At 36.3% G+C, this 18,022-nt stretch overlaps 4 protein-coding genes across 4 annotated transcripts; all 4 read left to right on the top strand.

The window, feature by feature from the left end:
• The first annotated feature begins 1,187 nt into the window (after positions 1-1,187).
• LOC117789514 (N-acetylgalactosaminyltransferase 7) lies at positions 1,188-7,291 on the top strand. Its single transcript, XM_034628549.1, has 4 exons — positions 1,188-1,335; positions 1,550-2,045; positions 3,751-4,227; positions 5,397-7,291. Exons 2-4 carry the CDS (start codon positions 1,841-1,843, stop codon positions 6,488-6,490), a joined length of 1,776 nt encoding a protein of 591 aa, XP_034484440.1. The 5' UTR covers positions 1,188-1,335; positions 1,550-1,840; the 3' UTR covers positions 6,491-7,291.
• Positions 7,292-9,395: 2,104 nt separating this feature from the next.
• On the top strand, positions 9,396-10,169 carry LOC117793542. Its single transcript, XM_034633880.1, has 2 exons — positions 9,396-9,720; positions 9,820-10,169. The coding sequence occupies exons 1-2, from the start codon at positions 9,480-9,482 to the stop codon at positions 10,074-10,076; spliced, it is 498 nt and encodes a 165-aa protein (XP_034489771.1). The 5' UTR covers positions 9,396-9,479; the 3' UTR covers positions 10,077-10,169.
• A 3,129-nt stretch (positions 10,170-13,298) lies between these two features.
• On the top strand, positions 13,299-14,314 carry LOC117789881. Its single transcript, XM_034629051.1, has 2 exons — positions 13,299-13,795; positions 13,860-14,314. Exons 1-2 carry the CDS (start codon positions 13,519-13,521, stop codon positions 14,120-14,122), a joined length of 540 nt encoding a protein of 179 aa, XP_034484942.1. The 5' UTR covers positions 13,299-13,518; the 3' UTR covers positions 14,123-14,314.
• A 1,201-nt stretch (positions 14,315-15,515) lies between these two features.
• LOC117789871 lies at positions 15,516-17,052 on the top strand. Its single transcript, XM_034629038.1, has 5 exons — positions 15,516-15,821; positions 15,879-16,083; positions 16,145-16,376; positions 16,434-16,599; positions 16,672-17,052. Exons 1-5 carry the CDS (start codon positions 15,713-15,715, stop codon positions 17,019-17,021), a joined length of 1,062 nt encoding a protein of 353 aa, XP_034484929.1. The 5' UTR covers positions 15,516-15,712; the 3' UTR covers positions 17,022-17,052.
• Positions 17,053-18,022: the final 970 nt, after the last annotated feature.

The raw sequence follows: 18,022 nt of genomic DNA on the forward strand, positions 1-18,022 counted from the left end.
TCGCAACGTCTTTGCTAATTTGAATTGCACCTTATTTTCAAATAACATGTTATCAAATGCGTCTTTCGTAATGTTAAACGTAAAGCTTACATCAATGAGCAACGCAATGCAAAGTGGAGCAGCAGAACGTAAGCAAAAAGACATAAGATGAAAAATCTAAATCATTTGTACGAAAAATGGTACATGTTTATTAGTTAAAACATTAGATCACATTCTTAGAGTGGTACATTTTGTTTTATTTGAATTTAGTATATAAAATTTCTTGAATAACTAAAAAATGAAATCTTCACTTTCCAATTATCTTAAATATTGAGAAAATTCATTATTGGTTAAAGTCTCAATATATTTATTTAAGTAAATTAATTTTTAAAATGATGGTACTCTTTATTTGAAAAAGGTGAATTCTTCTCTAAAATCTGGTTTAAAATACTTTCGTTAAGTGGCAGTAAGAGCAAAATCAGTGTAGTATATTTTGCTTAACGATTTCAGCCGGCACTTGTCTAATTTTTGGAGTGGTTGAAATTAAATTAATTTATTAAGCTATCCTGCACAACAAAATCCCAGCATTCGTAAGAAAATGCAATTTTATTTAATCTTATTTGGAATTACAAATTTTGATTAAATTGTTAATTGTTTGCCAAATAATTCGTAAAAAAATTAACGAATTTAAATTGCGCGCTTTTGTAAATTGTGATACTGTTAAGTGAGGAGCTAATTGCTATTGAGGAGTAATGTGGTCGCGAATGTTGCACAAGATTTAAATATTGACAAAATTCTTAAAACAATTCTGCAAAAATTAAAAAAATTCTAGCTTCAAAGTAAAAATTAAAATGTCTCTTTTTCCATGCTATTTTTTTATTTACATTTAACCTAAAATAGTACGGCTTGCCAGACTGGAAAATTTTACTGGGTGGCAGCCTTTTGGGCTAAAACAGTGCTTCCACACCAGTGCACTGCAGTGCTGCCAACTTTGTAGCTGTTTCTGGCTGGAAAGCATCTAAATTTGTTTTTGTGGTAGCTTTTGCACAGTTTAAGAAAAAAATATTAATAGCAAGCCAAAGCTGAACAAATATTTAAAATAGTCATATTTCTAGCTCATAACAATTTTAAATTATTGCTGCCAAACAAAGCTTAAAAAAAAGGCCAAAACTAGCTATAAAATAGCTAAGTCGGCAACAGTACACCTGATGTGCTAGAAAACGTCAAACGCGTGGCAGTTTCACATACGGTGTTTCATTTTTTTGTTTACGTTTGCACCGCAATTATTTGTGCATTGCAATTGCAAACGTCGTGCGAATTGCGTTGCGTTATGTGTTAGTTAGCTTAAGAAGCAACGTAAGTCAACTTCTCATTGAACTCTAATAACTGTGCACTAACATTTAAATGGTGCTGAGGCGCTACGCTCATTTTTTATCATTATCGACGACTGCCTTTTGATCGGCACTTTCGCAGCGGCGGCTCACCTGGTTCTACTTCTCACATAAATACACACACATACACATACAAATCACAGCTCAGGCACACATACTAATAGTCATTTACTTTTCAGATTCACACAAATCACAAACACATTGACAGCGATTCGTGGTGCATTGACATCAACTTCGCACATCCAGAGCAACCGAAAAATTCTTTAACTGCTGCTGGCTGACTAATTGTTGTTACCTTTTGCTGCTGCTTTGACGCCGCTGTCGCCGCTTAACAATCAATTGCTGGTGGGCGACGCTAACGTCGCCGTTGACGTCGTCGTTGACGTAGACACGTCAACATTTATTGGAAATTGGAATCGACATCGAAATCAAAATCAAAATCGAAAACAAAACTCGAATTATTTTGAAAGATGCGTGTGAGCAACATACGCAGCGGTCGCATTTGCCGCTTGGTTCTCTGCCTCTTGGTCATCTTGCCGCTACTCTATCTGCTGGCCAACTGGAGTGATCATCACAAGCGAGTCCAGGAGGCGTATCATATGCGCTTTGGCGGACCCAAGTTCAGTCATCAACGCCTTGAGAATAGGCCACGTGAGCAGCCCAAGCTAGTGGAGGGTATGTCAATACATCACACACACATACACATACACATGCGTATGCACATGGGTTGCATATAATTATACCGGTACCCATAGGTTACAACGGTCTTATAAGTTTGTGGTAAAGAATATATTTAACTGAAAAGACTGATACTGTGATATTCATTGTATTTTGCTCGAGAGAACATTTCATACTCACATTTAAGTAACATATATCTCCAAACTAAAAAATACGATTCTTGAGTTAATGATGCAGATATATTTGTTAAATTCTGTCTGATTTTCTGAGAAAATTTTATTCTTTCATACATCATGATTTTTTCTTGTCCAGTAAGGTTGTACTGAATTGAAAACTAAACTCGTTTTCTGCAAATTCGTGTTTATTTATATATATTTCTTTATATACAACTATGAGCAGACGACACAACAATAGTCTCAAACTATGTAACATTAATTCCTGATCCCCATCAAAGTTTGTAGTCAATTTGAGCGATATGTTCCATTTGCTTTATAAGTTATGTCAGTCTTGAAGTAGTAAGTTGATTATGAATAATATGACAAATACTTCTGCATCATAATCGTGTCTGGGCTTTAAAGAAACTGGATACCGGGTCTCTAACAGTCGAGCACACTCAACAGTAGCACTCTCACTTGTTATTATACGAGTTTGTTTGTTTCAAGTCTCGCCAAATGGCATTTGTTTACTCAATCTTGGCATTGCTTGCATAAAGGCTAACGAGGTGCAAGCATCGCATTTGTTTAAAAAAGCTCGCAGTTGAAGGACGCTGTCCATTGTATTGTAATCATATGGAAATAAATACTTACGACGTCTAAGCATCGCTCATTCAATCAAAAACGGATGCTAGAAATGGCTAAAGCATTGGTAAAAGCGCTTAAAAATATATGCAGTCACTATTAGAAAAAAAATGAAAAAAACTTTTTGCATCAAAACATTGTTTGTTTAAGCCCGAGAAAAAAAGTTTCAAAATTTGACTACATTCTACGTGGGTTAAAAAAATTTTTGTGTCATTCCAACAGGATCAAAATGATTTTCATTGATGCTAAAATGTTCATAAAGTTAGTTCAAATTATGAGTAGATTTAACTTTAAGTTTTGTCAAAATATATATGCCGACCAGTGTAATTAAAAGTCTTGTTTCGATTAGGGTTTCAGTTTCGATTATCAATTTCAAGTTAAAGGTTACGGTTTCGATTACGTTTTAAATCCCTTATTGAATACAGACAATTTGTTTAATTTTTATTTCAACAAAAACTATCATTGGTTAAGAGAGAGACTTTTATTATTTGCCGAATCGTGAATCAATGAATTCCAATACTGAATTTATAGAATTCTTTTGATCCCTAATATAAAGACTATAAATAAAATAGATTTTCTCAAGTATTCCGAAGTTATCTGGGGAATATTAATTTTTGTAAATAGTCAAATTTCTAGCTAAAATCATTTGCAATTTGAAAATGGACAAGTCTTCATGGCTTATTAATAGCTGAAAGGGCAACAAAGTTTGAAGAAAGTGTAGCCACTACAACTAACTGCTGAGCACTTTGCTTTTTGTCCAAGATATGTTTAAACTTTAAACAACTGTTGTTTATTTGCCATCTGATGATACTTGTAATGATGCACCTCCTAAGTTGTTGCAATTGTGTATTTCTATTTGTACAAGTGCTTCACTGTAATTAACATGCATATTGTTTATTTTACAGGTCTTGGTAACTTTGAGCCGAAAGATCTGAAGCTACGTAAGGGGCCAGGAGAGAATGGAGATGCGCACACGTTGTCATCGGATAAGAAGAATGTGGCAGATGCCTCTGAAATGGAGTATGGCATGAATATTGCCTGCTCCGATGAGATATCGATGCATCGTTCGGTGCGGGATACACGACTCGAAGAGTGTAAGCACTGGGATTATCCATACGATTTGCCCACAACCAGTGTCATCATTGTTTTCCACAATGAAGGATTCTCGGTGTTAATGCGCACCGTGCATTCGGTTATTGATCGTTCGCCCAAGCATATGCTGCATGAGATCATCCTGGTTGATGACTATTCCGACAAGGAGAATCTGCGCACTAAATTGGACGAGTATGTACTGCAATTTAATGGGCTCGTTAAGATCATACGCAACAAGGAGCGCGAGGGACTCATTCGGACACGTTCTCGCGGTGCCATGGAAGCTACAGGTGAGTGAACCACAGCAGAGTCTTTTAAGCGATTTAAGTACTCTTCTACACTACAAAAGTTCGTTGTTATCAATTATAGCTAAGTGCTTAATCAAATTTCAAATGTATTAATAATCGATTTATTATCTACATTAGAGTTACTTATCAATCATACCCATTTATTAAGTGGAATGCCAGTGTAGAATTTGTTATTCCAATTAAAAATGTGTTTCCTATTAGAGACGTACATGAATACATTCAAAACGACATATAATACATTCACTCTAAAAAGCTGTACATATTTTGCTATACTCATTTTTTATGAATGCGAGTGAATATTGTACTTGTAACGTTTCTAGTAGGTGTGATGTACAATGTTTTTGATGTAGACTTACCCACTGTACAATAAAAGCAGTTTTTTTAATTTTTAAATATATTTTTTTTTAATTTATACACAATTTATTTAATATTAAAGCAAAATTTATTGAGTTTATTTAATTATTTTATGGCCAAGGCAAGTATTTATGTCTGAATTTAAAAACATTATTTTGTTCTCCATGTCGTCGCTTTTGGCATATATATTTTTTGGATTATTTAATTAATTGTGTTCATGTGGCTTTTTTTTTCAACATTTTTTATTTTTAAATTCCTGTTCTTGATTATTATTGATTATAATCAATTATTAATACTGTGCAATTGTATACTAATATGCTCGATAATTTTTGAGGTACTCAGTTAGAATTTGACAGTACTAACTCACATTCACAAAATATGAGTGTACTAAAAGGTGTACCCAGTCTAATGAATATATATACAATAAGAACAAGGTGCAATAAATTGTAAGTACCGTTAATGGGTACTCACTTTTATTTAAAAAATGAAATTATTAAATATCTATAGAAAGTCGTTGAATATTTGATCGAGGCTGCAAAAAATAATATAAATATTATAATAAAATCAGATAGATTATTTAAGAAACTCGAATTTTTTATAAAGTCATTTTATAGGCTAAGAAAATGATGATAAAAGACAAGCACAAATGCTTCAGCACTTTGAGACTAGTTCAAAAATATGTTGAATATTATTAACAATCCATTATTGAAACAGCTTTTAATATATCAATTAACAATTTGTTGGCCTATCTTTAAAATACTTCAGCACATATTAAAACCTACCCTCTTTTCTGCCAGGTGAGGTGATTGTCTTTCTGGATGCGCATTGTGAGGTGAATCTCAATTGGCTGCCACCGCTGCTGGCGCCAATCTATCGTGATCGCACAGTGATGACGGTGCCCATTATTGATGGCATTGATCACAAGTCGTTTGAGTATCGTCCTGTTTATGGCAGCGACAATCATTTCCGTGGCATCTTCGAGTGGGGCATGCTGTACAAGGAGAACGAGGTGCCACGTCGGGAGCAGCGTCGTCGTGCTCACAACTCGGAACCTTATCGCAGTCCCACGCATGCAGGCGGTTTGTTTGCGATTAATCGCGAGTACTTCCTGGAATTGGGAGCCTATGATCCTGGCCTGCTTGTCTGGGGTGGCGAGAACTTTGAGTTGAGCTTCAAGATTTGGCAATGTGGTGGCAGCATTGAATGGGTGCCGTGTTCCCGTGTTGGCCATGTCTATCGCGGCTTTATGCCCTATAACTTTGGTAAGCTGGCGAGCAAAAAGAAGGGCCCACTGATCACCATCAATTACAAGCGTGTGATTGAGACCTGGTTTGACGATACACACAAAGAATTCTTCTACACACGCGAGCCTCTGGCTCGTTACTTGGATATGGGCGATATAAGCGAGCAGTTGGCATTGAAGAAGCGTCTCAATTGCAAATCCTTTCAATGGTTTATGGATAACATTGCCTACGATGTGGTTGACAAGTTTCCCGCACTGCCTGCTAATCTCCATTGGGGTGAACTGCGCTCGGTCGCCTCCGATGGCTGCCTGGACTCGATGGGCCACCAACCGCCTGCAATAATGGGTCTCTCCTATTGTCACGGCGGTGGCAACAATCAGCTGGTGCGTCTGAATGCTGTTGGACAGTTGGGCGTCGGTGAACGTTGCGTCGAAGCGGATCTTCAGGGCATCAAGCTGGCTGTCTGCCGTCTGGGCACTGTCGATGGACCATGGAGCTATAATGAGCATACAAAACATCTGTTGCATCGTGTCCACAAAAAGTGCATGGCCCTGCATCCATCAACGCAACAACTCTCGCTGGGTCAATGCGATTCTAACGATGGCTATCAGAAGTGGCTCTTCAAGGAGATACGTCCGCATTGGTAGAGATCACATCATCCAACCAGGCGTTAAAAAGCAATATCTAACATGGGTTTCAAAAGGGAACGTGCACCGGGTCGGCTAATTGGGGGACATGTAGGGTAGGAAAAGGGGCAATGCGTAGGGTTGTGGGTTGGTTGCCGTTTTTAGACAAAAGGAATTTAGTAAAAATGAAAACAAATGGAATTGTTGTTGGTTTTATAACGTACATATATAAATACATACATTCATAAATTCACACTTACACACAGGTACATATACATATATTTTATTATGTACGAAACGAGAATTAAAAACGAACACATAAATGGGCCTAGAAATCGGTTTAGTTATCGTATTTAATAATTGTGATTTCATATGATATTACAATAGATATTCGAATTAAATAAATTCAAAAACTCATTTGATTAATTTACGATATTGTGGTGATAATTGGAATTCTCTTAAAAATCAAAAAACAACAAATCAAAATGATATTTATGAAACCAAGCTATTATTTTTCATAAGAAATTACAATTGTATTCAAATATTTTGTAATTGTCTCGATCTAAGTGTAATGATGTATATAGGCTCAGAAATAATAAGCTAAACCGATTTCCCTGATCCCTAGAACAGTAAACTGTGTATGTACATTTTTGTTGTGCACAACGAAAGAGTGAGAGCGTCGCACGAAAGCGTAAGAGATGGCGCTAACAGGTGTAGAATGTGTGCGAGCAGTGCCGCTGCGGGCCAAAGCGAAACAGCAAATCGTGTGTGCAATATATGTTAATACATGTATACTATACATATAAAAAGCGCCAGTTAAAATAACAGAACAGAATATGTATGCCGTTTGCTTTAGACTTGCCGGGACTATTTTTCTATATGAATATCAGTAAACTATTTTGTAATATTATTCATATATTATCCTATCTATAATTCTTAACCTTACTGATATATTTATTAATTAATTAATGCCTTTGTTTATTCTGTAAGTTCTGCTGCTGCCACATTCCACAGACTATAATTCTTTAATCAATTTATTATATTTTTCTTGTATGTATATTGTAATCGTTAATCATTTGAGTGCTTCAAAACACAATTAACAGCATAAACAATCGCTGTGTGGCGTAACTGTAATAATTTTTTTGAATATACATTCACATAAATCTATACACAATATGTATATTTAGCGTATATAAGTATATGTATTTAAATATTTACATTCAAGTGTATAAGTCTGAATAATGATTAGAAATAAACAAGTTTTTTAAACACTAAATACAGCTATAAGTGTATTCATTTATAAATAATTTTTATAACTGCACGTGTGCATATCTATGTATTTTAATATCCAGTCAATCGGTTGATTGCTCTCCCAAAGCTCTCAAAATCATTTTTTTTTACTTGAAGTCGTAGAAACCGGAGAGTTAATAACTAAAAGTGATATAGTTAAAAGTCTACGACTAAACGACATCCGGTATATAAGCATAGTGTAATCCAATACATACATTTTATCCAAATTAATAAGGAGTGGGTATATCAATTAAACAATAGACCTCTGAATTCAATTAAAAATTAATTAGAAAAAATGAAAAAAATTAGATTGAATATAGATGAAATGGTTTAGGATAAGTTTCTAACAACAACATTTACGTAATTTGTTTGTTTTCTGATTTGTTAATCATAATTATTAAGTTAAGTGTCATAATTTATAGATAATTTATGTATGCATTAACGTTGGGAATTATAAAGGTCTTTTTAACCAAGTCGACTTATCGATTGCACCATTGTCAATATTCAATGGCAGATGTGCACTTAATTATCTTCGTGTAATGACTCACAATTGATGAAATGAACAATAAAAACAGTTGTTATCATTGACCATTGTCTAATCTTGATTGACAAATTAGGAATTGCGCTGAAGCCCCTTGAAGTCTTCCAGTTCCAGGGAAATCCTCAAGCGCATTTTGATAAAGTTCTACGAAATGCCTTAAAATAAAATTGGGAATATGTAGATATGACACCGAATCATAATAAGCCCAGGCCTATCACTAAATTACTAATAAAAAACAGCTACTGTTCAATTGTCTGTCAAATTGTCAGGTGCTGTTTATGTTATTTATGAGTCTACGCCACTTATCAGCCCAACTTGACTAAATAAAAGTGTGCGAGTACCATACCATAGCATTGCATAGAATTCGATACTTTGGTACATGTTTATGTTTCCCTCTGATTAGATCGTCCGTCTCTGCAACCAATTTCAACCAATTGTTCAACTTAATTGAGTCACATATGGGCTGGGCTCCGTAGCGGCGTTATCAATCCATTTGTTGCTATGAAAGGGGTCATGTAAGATGGTCATGATGTTGATATACTAGGGTACTAACTAAAACGGAAAGCCTGGTTTACTCAGGGGTTCACATAAACTTATCTTTCAGACTAATCGAGAAAACTCTTTACTTTTACTTTTAACATAAGGTAATTCGAATTGTTTTTTTTTAAACGTTTTTCAGAAGACGAAACGTTTTGAATGTAACTCAGATACTTATAATAATACTTCAATTTCCCGAAATCACTTAAAATCACTGAACACATATAGATTCAAACTAACACTGGCATTGAAAGGATAATGTTAGATTTAATAGATTTCATGAAATACAACTTTAAAAGGTAAGCTCTTACCCCCTTAGGAAAGGAAAGGAATAACAGACAGATATATATTTTAGTAGAGCATTCAGAGATCGTTGACTGCCAATAGATATCGTTCTTGTTGTTGGATTTAACGTTGTCAGTGGAAATTGTCAATAGGTGTGATAAGAGCGGTGGTAGACTCATTGTGAATCGGAACCGGGGGATGCGGTGCGGTGCAAAACAAATCAAAGGGTTCCATTTGGTAGACAATGCTATAAATAATAAACAATTGGCACCTGTTGGTCGCATTCTGGGTTTTCTACTCGTCGCAGTTGGAACGTCTTTCAATTGAAAAGTTAAATCATACTCAAAACAAATCAAAATGTGCAAAATAAGTTTGTGTCTGTTGGTTGCCATTTTTGGCTGTCTGGTGTCCAGCAGTTTGGCCGGAGTTGCCCGGGATAACTATGTGCATCGCGACATTATTTTGGTCGAGAATGTGCGTGATTTTGCTGCCAAGCATCCCGGACTGAACTTGCAACGTCTCGATAAGCAACCCGCATCCGCTCGTGCTCGTGCCGTTGGTGAATCTGTACGTTATACACTCGGAGCACGTATCTCAGGTAAGAGCGATAGTCATCGGTAGCTCTCAACGCTGAACCTAAAACTATGCTACGTATTTTTAAAAAATTTATATCACATTTCTTGTTGCCTACTTTCAGGCGACAGATTGGTTGCCCAGGATGCCGATGTCTATAACTATCCGACGACAAACGATGTCAGCATGCAGGTGACATATCCCCAATCCGGCGTTGGCTCCATTGTCACCTTCGTGGAGATCATTTGCACCCAGGATAACAACGAGGGCAATGCCTTTGTCGTTGCTGGCGGCATTGGACAACGTTTCATATCCATTCTGATTGAGGCCCAGCAGACCAATAGCTTTGCCTATCAGGCCCAGTACTATGGCGCCGATTAAAAGCTAACCCTAGTTAATCTTTAATTTCCTGAATTTATTATTATTTTTTTTTTCTTTTGTGATAGCAATTAAATGAACGATTGTACAAAGAAACTATTGTGTGGTATGAGTACTCATAAATGATATATGTACTATTCAAATATGTATACGCAGTCAAGACGTATTTTTATTCAGGGGGGCCTTCGTAAATCTGTTCCAGTAATCATCGCTGACAATATAAATAAATCGATATTGCTCACGCGCTTCCCACTTGAATAACAAAACCTCAGCGAACTAATAAATAAACTCTAAGCTCTCGGGATATTCCAAATGGAGTGCTCAATGATTTTGACATTATCGACGCCACAATTAATGGAACTTTTTTTGTACTCACGCGACTTTCAATACTCGTACTGTCGCTTTATGGTAGCAAAAGCTTCAAATGCATTACCTTAACTTGAGTGTGCGTATTTCATAGGAAATAAGGTTTCAATGTCAGGGAAAGTCCTCTTGACATTGACTCATAATACTATAGTTTAAGATCGTTAATAATATCTCAGAAACAGGTTAAGTTTAGGTGGATATCATCCAGACACTCTTTGTCGCACGCACACTTGAAAGATCTTATCGATAGACATCATTGACTGTTCTATACAGGAGTGACAGCTTAAAGTGTTATATGCTGATATTCCTAGGGTTACCATATCTTCAGCAGTTACTGTTATTATTCTACGCTTTGTACCTGATGTAGCCATATTAGTAGAAAAGTTTCAATCGTAGTTGGCTATAGCGGTTTGACAACCCTGAAATGTTAATAAAGCAAGCCTTAAGTGATAAGAACCCTTGGGACGTGGCTGAGGAAGCTCAACTGTCAGATACCCTGTTGAAAATATTTGAAGTAAATTATATTTATGATTATTACACATTGTGATGTAAGAAATGATAATCGGCGGTCGGTTTAGACAGATTACTAAGCGATATATATTCCAAGTAATTTTTAACCATTCATCAGTATAGGATAGTATAAAAAATACAATTCTAACTTAAGCAGTGAATCTAAAGGTCAAAATAAATTGAATTTGATTATGTTATACGAGAACCTAACTACCCGCAACTGGTAGTTTTATAAACTAAGAGTATAAATGAAAGAAATAACTCTTCAAATGATATCGCCAAAGCAAGTCAAAATGTCGGTTAGCTGCCATTCGCCTTTTTTTTTTTAGAAATGCCCATTTACTAGATTGTTTGTTTTTGTGCGCAATTATGTATAGTATAAGTAAGTAAGTATATCAAGGTTAAGATTGCAAAACAAATTTAAAAAACACGCGCCGAGAATAATTTTAAGGCAAATCACAGGCTTTTATAAGTACCACAATCCGTTAAACACGATTGATAACACTTTGATATTTTTTAAAATTTGTATTATATATTATTATTTTTTTTTTATATTTATTTCAGCGTATATTCGAATTCCGTTCCGAAAATAGCTAAATACATTTATATTTATAAATATTTGAGCTGTTTATGCTATAAGATAAAATAAAATAAAATTTAGTTAAAAGTTATTTATTGTTGAATCATTGTTTTGAAAAGGAACTAACTATCTGCTTACCATTCATAAATACGTTATATGAATCATCTGGGATGACATTCTCAAGAATTGGATGCGTTGCCTGATGACACTGAAACAGTGCGTCATTAGTTTTAATGGATCACAAGTCTTACATACCTTATCCATCGCTTTAAGGGCTGACAAGCTTCCTCTGAAACATGTTTTCGGATTTTTACTTTTATAGAAAAAATTTAAATTTCGAGTCCCCTAAAAAATAGCGGAAATGCTACATAATAAGTATGAAAAGCTGGATAAACTATTCGTTATCAATTTAAAATTGGCGTTGCTATTAATGAAAGTTTCCCAATAATCAGCGTAAAGCTTATAAAGAAGATAAGAACTATATGAAATTACCTAGTTTGTTTTCAAAAAGAAATTCGGTTGTGAAATTGGTAAACAATTAATGAATCACATAAAATAACAATAAAGGACTAGATTCTTAATTTAATTAATATAATCAAAAGATCATTTATTAAATGATATCAAACCTATAATTATGAGAAGCGGTGTAAATAGACAATGATATATAGCATTGCATTGACGCGTGCAATTCGATACAATATGCGGTACATATATGTATATGTACGTATTTGTATATTAATATTAATTTTGTTATTGATAAGAAAAAGCATCATGAAGTACGCACAAAGTTGGGCAAACAATGTGAAGTGGACAACTTGGAGACGGAAGCACGAGTAAAAGGCCCGTCTGAAGTGTCCTTAGGTAAATGAACAAGATGAAAAAACTTAATTGCTAAATTTGTTATGATGATGTCGTATCACGTGCCTTATAGGCTATTTCCACGACCACTTACATTTGCCACATTTGCTCACATTTGAATGTGGCACATTTTTGGCTTATAAAAAGCTGACAATAACATTTCAATATTTATTTTGATATTATAATTGGCGCAAATTTAGGGCCTTTCGTTTTTATTGAAAAAAAAGAACAGCTGGTTAAGGTGATAATTGCTTTTTTTTCACGAGTTTATCGATAAGAATCGGGTGTTCTATAAAAAACTACTGAAATTCGCCAAGGCGAATGGCAAAAAATGTTAACATTCATTATGAATGAGCCAAAATGATCATTCGGATTTTGTACTGAAATGAAGTCCACATTTTGGGCCGAATGATGTAAATGGCGTCGAATGTGCTGTCGTGGAAATAGGCTATTACAATCTGGTCAAATGATCGATAAATTAATGAAGACTTGTTGTTGTTGGTTTAAGGCACACGCGAGACAATATCGATCGATTGGTTTGGTAATTGGCAATACAAGTGTAGGCAGATAATTTGGCTGGCATTAGGCCATGTCTAAAACTGTTGCCTCAAGTGCTTTATTTATAGGTACTGAGCAAATTACTGCCAATTAGCGGGTCCCAAAAAAAAAAGCAAGAAATACAAACAACCAAAGACCGAAGAACAACAGGCAATACACAACAACAATAATAATAACAACAGCAACAAACGCAACAGCAACACTAACACTCACAACACCATCAACACCATTACCATCATCAAAGCCAATACTATAAACCCCCATAACGGCTTATCGTTCAGTCGTTACCTCGAGTTGCCCCTTATCTAACGCTGACCGTCGATAAGAGCGTCACGTATAAAAGCCATCGACAGTGCGAAGCGATGCATAAAACAGTCGCCAAATTGATTGCACAGCGTGCGGATCTTAAAGCTCTTTCACAGAGAATTCTCGAATTCTCTTCCCCAATAGAAATCCAAACAAAAACTTTACTTGTGTGTTTGGCTTGTGTGTGTGGGCGGGTGTGTGTGTGTGTTTGTGTCTGAGCTGCACATATATATACCATACAAAAAAATTTTTTTTTTAAACTCAGAAATGTTCCAAGTGTTGCTACCTTTGTTGCTGCTTAGCGCCATCTGCATTGCTGCCCCATCGCAGTTGCAGTTGCATTCGGAATTACAGTCGGCATCGCAGTCGGCGTCGCAGTCGGCGCCGCAGCAACGTGCCAGCGATTTAGATTATACGCCGATTAGATCGGTTACGGACGATGAACGCTACACGGTAATTCATCCGGACGTCAAACTTGTGCCACTGACCAAAGTGAAACATGGCAAGGGGAATATTGTGTTCAGTGCCGGACAGCGTATTTCGGGTAAGTGGTGCACAGTTCGAATTAATTGCCATAAATTGATATCATATTATTTAAATCATTGCAGGCGATAAACTGCTGGTAAACAACTATGATGATGAGAGCTTTACCAAAGCCGTGAACCTAGAGGTCTTTATGCGATATCCATTGGCAATTGGCACCGGCAGCACCTTAACCAGCATTGAAATCTATGTGGACTCATCGGCCAATGATGCTGATGCTTATTTCACAGCCGGCGGTATTGGCAAGACAACGGCGTCGATATTGTTGACCTCGGACCAGACCAGAACCTTCTCGTACGAGGCCTTTTTCTATGGTTACTTAGCCTAGTAGTGCACTACTTCAAAGCGAAGCAAATAAAACAGCATCTTCAACTTGGAACTGAACTGTGATCGCCATCGCCATCGCCATCGTCTCGTTATCGCCATATCCATATACAATCCTCCACTCCTTCTTCTCTGCCCTCTCTACACTCCCAGAGAGAAAGAGACTAGTATTATAGTGCTAACATCTTAAATTAAAAAAAAAAAAAAATTAATGAAAAAGATATTAAGAAAGAAAAAAGTATTTCCCCATCAAATGTTGTGGAACTCACTCAAAATTGTTAATTTCCCCAGTTTTCTTACTTAGCATTGGGTTATCAACCACACACACACATATATATATATTTGTATATATATAATTATACTATCTTCCAACGGCTAGATAGTCGATTTCTTTCATTCAGCTTCAGCTAATTGAAATAGTCGTACAACCCTTTCTATATTTCCCCCAGAGTGTAGACTGTCATATGATCTAATACCTTGATAAGGTGGCGCGTGTCGGTTACGTGGAGGCGTTGACAACTAACTGATTAATACACAATTGCAAAGACTCGCATGAAGATATTCAATCAAAGATAATTTTCATATTAAGATTTTGCTCGAATTTTGTATAAAAAGTAATCAAATCAAGACAGCAAGTAGAAAGAGAGCAACCAAAGGCTAGCTATCTTACTCGAATCCATTGATTATCACATACAAACTCACTCTCAGATATATTCACGTAAACGACCCTTAGAAGTCAATCAAATGTTTCAAACCATTAGGTGTACTTATTTCTAAACTGAATGGAAGTCTTTGATACAGGGTGGCCCATCTAGCGGTTGCTTTTTGAACTATCTATTATTTCGACTTTGACAGCTCGAATGACATTGCCAGTGGGACAAATATTTAGTGAAAGGTTAAGTTTACGCTCAAAGAAAATTGGGAAATACTGAAAACTCAGTCGGCATCGTTGTCCCGTTTTTCTTCGAAAACGAATCAGAAGCCGCCTTAACCGTCAATTGTGACCGCTATCGCGGCATGTTGAAAGACTTTATCTTCCCGAAACGGAAGATGAAGACAACGACGATATATGGTTCCAGCAGCCAAGGTTACAGTCGAACTTATGAATGAAGTGGTCTTCCGCAAACAAACAGCAATGTTGGGACTATTCAACAAAAAAAAAAATATATTTGAAAAATATCCATCCGTTTTTTTTGTTAAAGCCATTTATAACACATAAATTGGCATCACAAGTCGCCATCGCACATGTTCTGACGTTATCTTATAAATTTGTTTTAGCATAAACATACAACAACATAAGCTAAATTATATATTTCATTTATTTAGCTAAAAATAAGATTATTTTAGTTATTTTACGATTTTTATACTTATTTTTTTCATGCTTAAGTTCCATCGACTTAAGATAATGAGAAATGTAAATCGAAATTGAAGTTCTGTTTTCTGTTTATGTTCTTATCAGCTGTTCAAAACTGAGAGAAAAAGAGAATGAGAATGCCAGCTTATACGAGTATATATTTAAAGCTTGCATTGTCGAGTTACTTTGTTAGTTATTTTCGAGGTTTCCGGAACCACAGAAGTGGAAAGCTCAAGCGCAATGCAAAAGTCAACTTTTTTGTGGTTGTTGCTACTGATGATTGCAGTTTTTGGCTCCGGTGGTGGGCTCATTTATTATGTCTGTAAAGCAGATATTCTTGAGCTGTCAGGTAAGTCTGATCTCTTAAGCTGTTTCTCAAATACTTTAAGAGTATTTCAATTCGCAGAGGGGGATCCGTGCCCGGAAAGGCAGGGATTTCCTTCAAGAACTTGCGTCAAGGAAGCAGCTTGTACCACATTGAACGACTACAAGGACCTAAACCTAAGTGAAGAAAATGAAAAGAGTTGTGACTTTAGTTCCCCGAATCCCGAGAAGTTGATCTGCTGTCCCGACCTCTTGCCCTTAAATTTTACAACCACAATCCAACCACCGTAAGAATCTGTCATTTAACGCTATTTCTTGATATATAGTATATTATTTACCCATTTAAAGGATTAAACCACAAACACTCATATTCAAATACTTGGCATCTGTGGGATACTACGAACAGATTTCTATGGATGACTATGAGTATCGCTATACGGCCATTGTTCTATCTCCATCCCATGTGCTGGCAACGAGTCCATCTCTAAAACTATCAAATAATATGGTTCCTGTTCACGTGATCCTGGGCACAAGTGATCCCAGAGTTTACGTTGACACGCAAGTGTTTCGGACTGTTGTGGTATATATTTTGAGCATATTGAATTATTTTTTGTTAACTCTTCACAAATTCTTATAGAATCGTAGGAAGATTACAATGGATCTGGCTCTATACGAATTGGAGAATCCGATTAGCGAGAACCAATTGCTGAAAACCATCAGCATAGCCAATCTTTGTGACAGAGCTGATTTTTTGAACTCTCCAAATATGAAAGCCATAGGTTATGCTCAAAATCAGACATATAGTAAGTACTAAATTTGATCATTTCTAAACCTCTGAGAACTATTATATGTTTTATATTCCAATGATCTCACAGGCACCAGCTGCGCTATGTTCACAAAACAGGTGCAACTCGTTGACTTCAACAAATGCCACAATGTGTTGAGCACGCTGAAGCTGGAGGACATTGTTGGCTCCAAAACGCACCTGTGTGTGACTCCTGGAACGGATCATTTTACTCCCGGGGATGATAATCGCTGCTCCAAGTGTCTAACGGCCACATCGAGTGTCCTTCATGTGCAGCGTCCTGATGGCAGCTTCTGTGTGGGCGGTATTGCCACGCCCACAACCAACGAGTGTGTTGTGAACAGTGAGCCCCTCTATTACACTATTCTCCAGAGCGGCACACTCCGTAAATTTATACCTCCCGCTCTCCGGGAAATTTAATCAAACTCAAATATAAATTTTCAATTATCAATTATCGGTTCCAGTTCTTTTTCGGTTTTTTCTTTTCGGTTCTGGTATCAGTAATGGTACTTACCAGTACTACAGAACTACTATTAAAACAAGTGGGAAAATCTATAGTCTAGATCCCGACCGTTGGATACCCGTTACTTATTTCAATATATATAAAAATACTTTAAAGAAATTACTACCTACTACTACTACTGCATACTTTTAGGTGATTGTATTGAAATAATATCTTTATTAATAATTTTGGTTAGCTATTACTACCGTTCTACTTGTCCCATCTTGCTGCGGTTAAATGATATTAAAGATAATATTAATAGATAACGTTAATACCTATAAAAACGTATTATCCTTAAAACTGTGGGTGTGGTGGTCTTTCGCGATTTGCTGGGACGAAAAGGGGCGTGACTAAAATTTGAAACAAATTTGATCTGCGTGGGGTATACGTAAATCTGTGTGCCAAATTTGGTTACTCTATCTCTTACAGTCTCTGAGATCCTTCTGTTTATATAGACGCACAGATAGTTTTTAGCGATTTCAGGGGGCGGAAGGGGGCGTGTCAACGTCCAACGCATTTGAAGTCTGGGGGTGAATGTTTATTATCTCTATCTCGTATAGTCTCTGAGATCTAGGCGCTCACACGGACGGACAGACAGACAGACGGACAGACGGAGGGACTTACAGACAAACATGGCTATATTGACTCGGCTGTTGATGCTGATCAAGAATATATGTACTTTATAGGGTCGAAGATGCCTCCTTCTCCCTGTTACATACAAACACAATATACCCTTTTACTTATTTTTTAAGTCACAGGTATAAAAAACAAGTCGAAAAGCCTATAGTCAAGATCCCGACCATAGGATACTCGTTCGCCATAACTGCCGCGGCATGCCGTTCTACTTGTCCTATCCTTCTGCGATTAAGTGAGATAATAGATAATAATAAAATATAGCTCTAAATGACATAAACACCGC

This window comes from Drosophila innubila, chromosome X (assembly GCF_004354385.1).
Source record: "Drosophila innubila isolate TH190305 chromosome X, UK_Dinn_1.0, whole genome shotgun sequence".
NCBI classification, from domain to species: Eukaryota; Metazoa; Arthropoda; class Insecta; order Diptera; family Drosophilidae; genus Drosophila; species Drosophila innubila.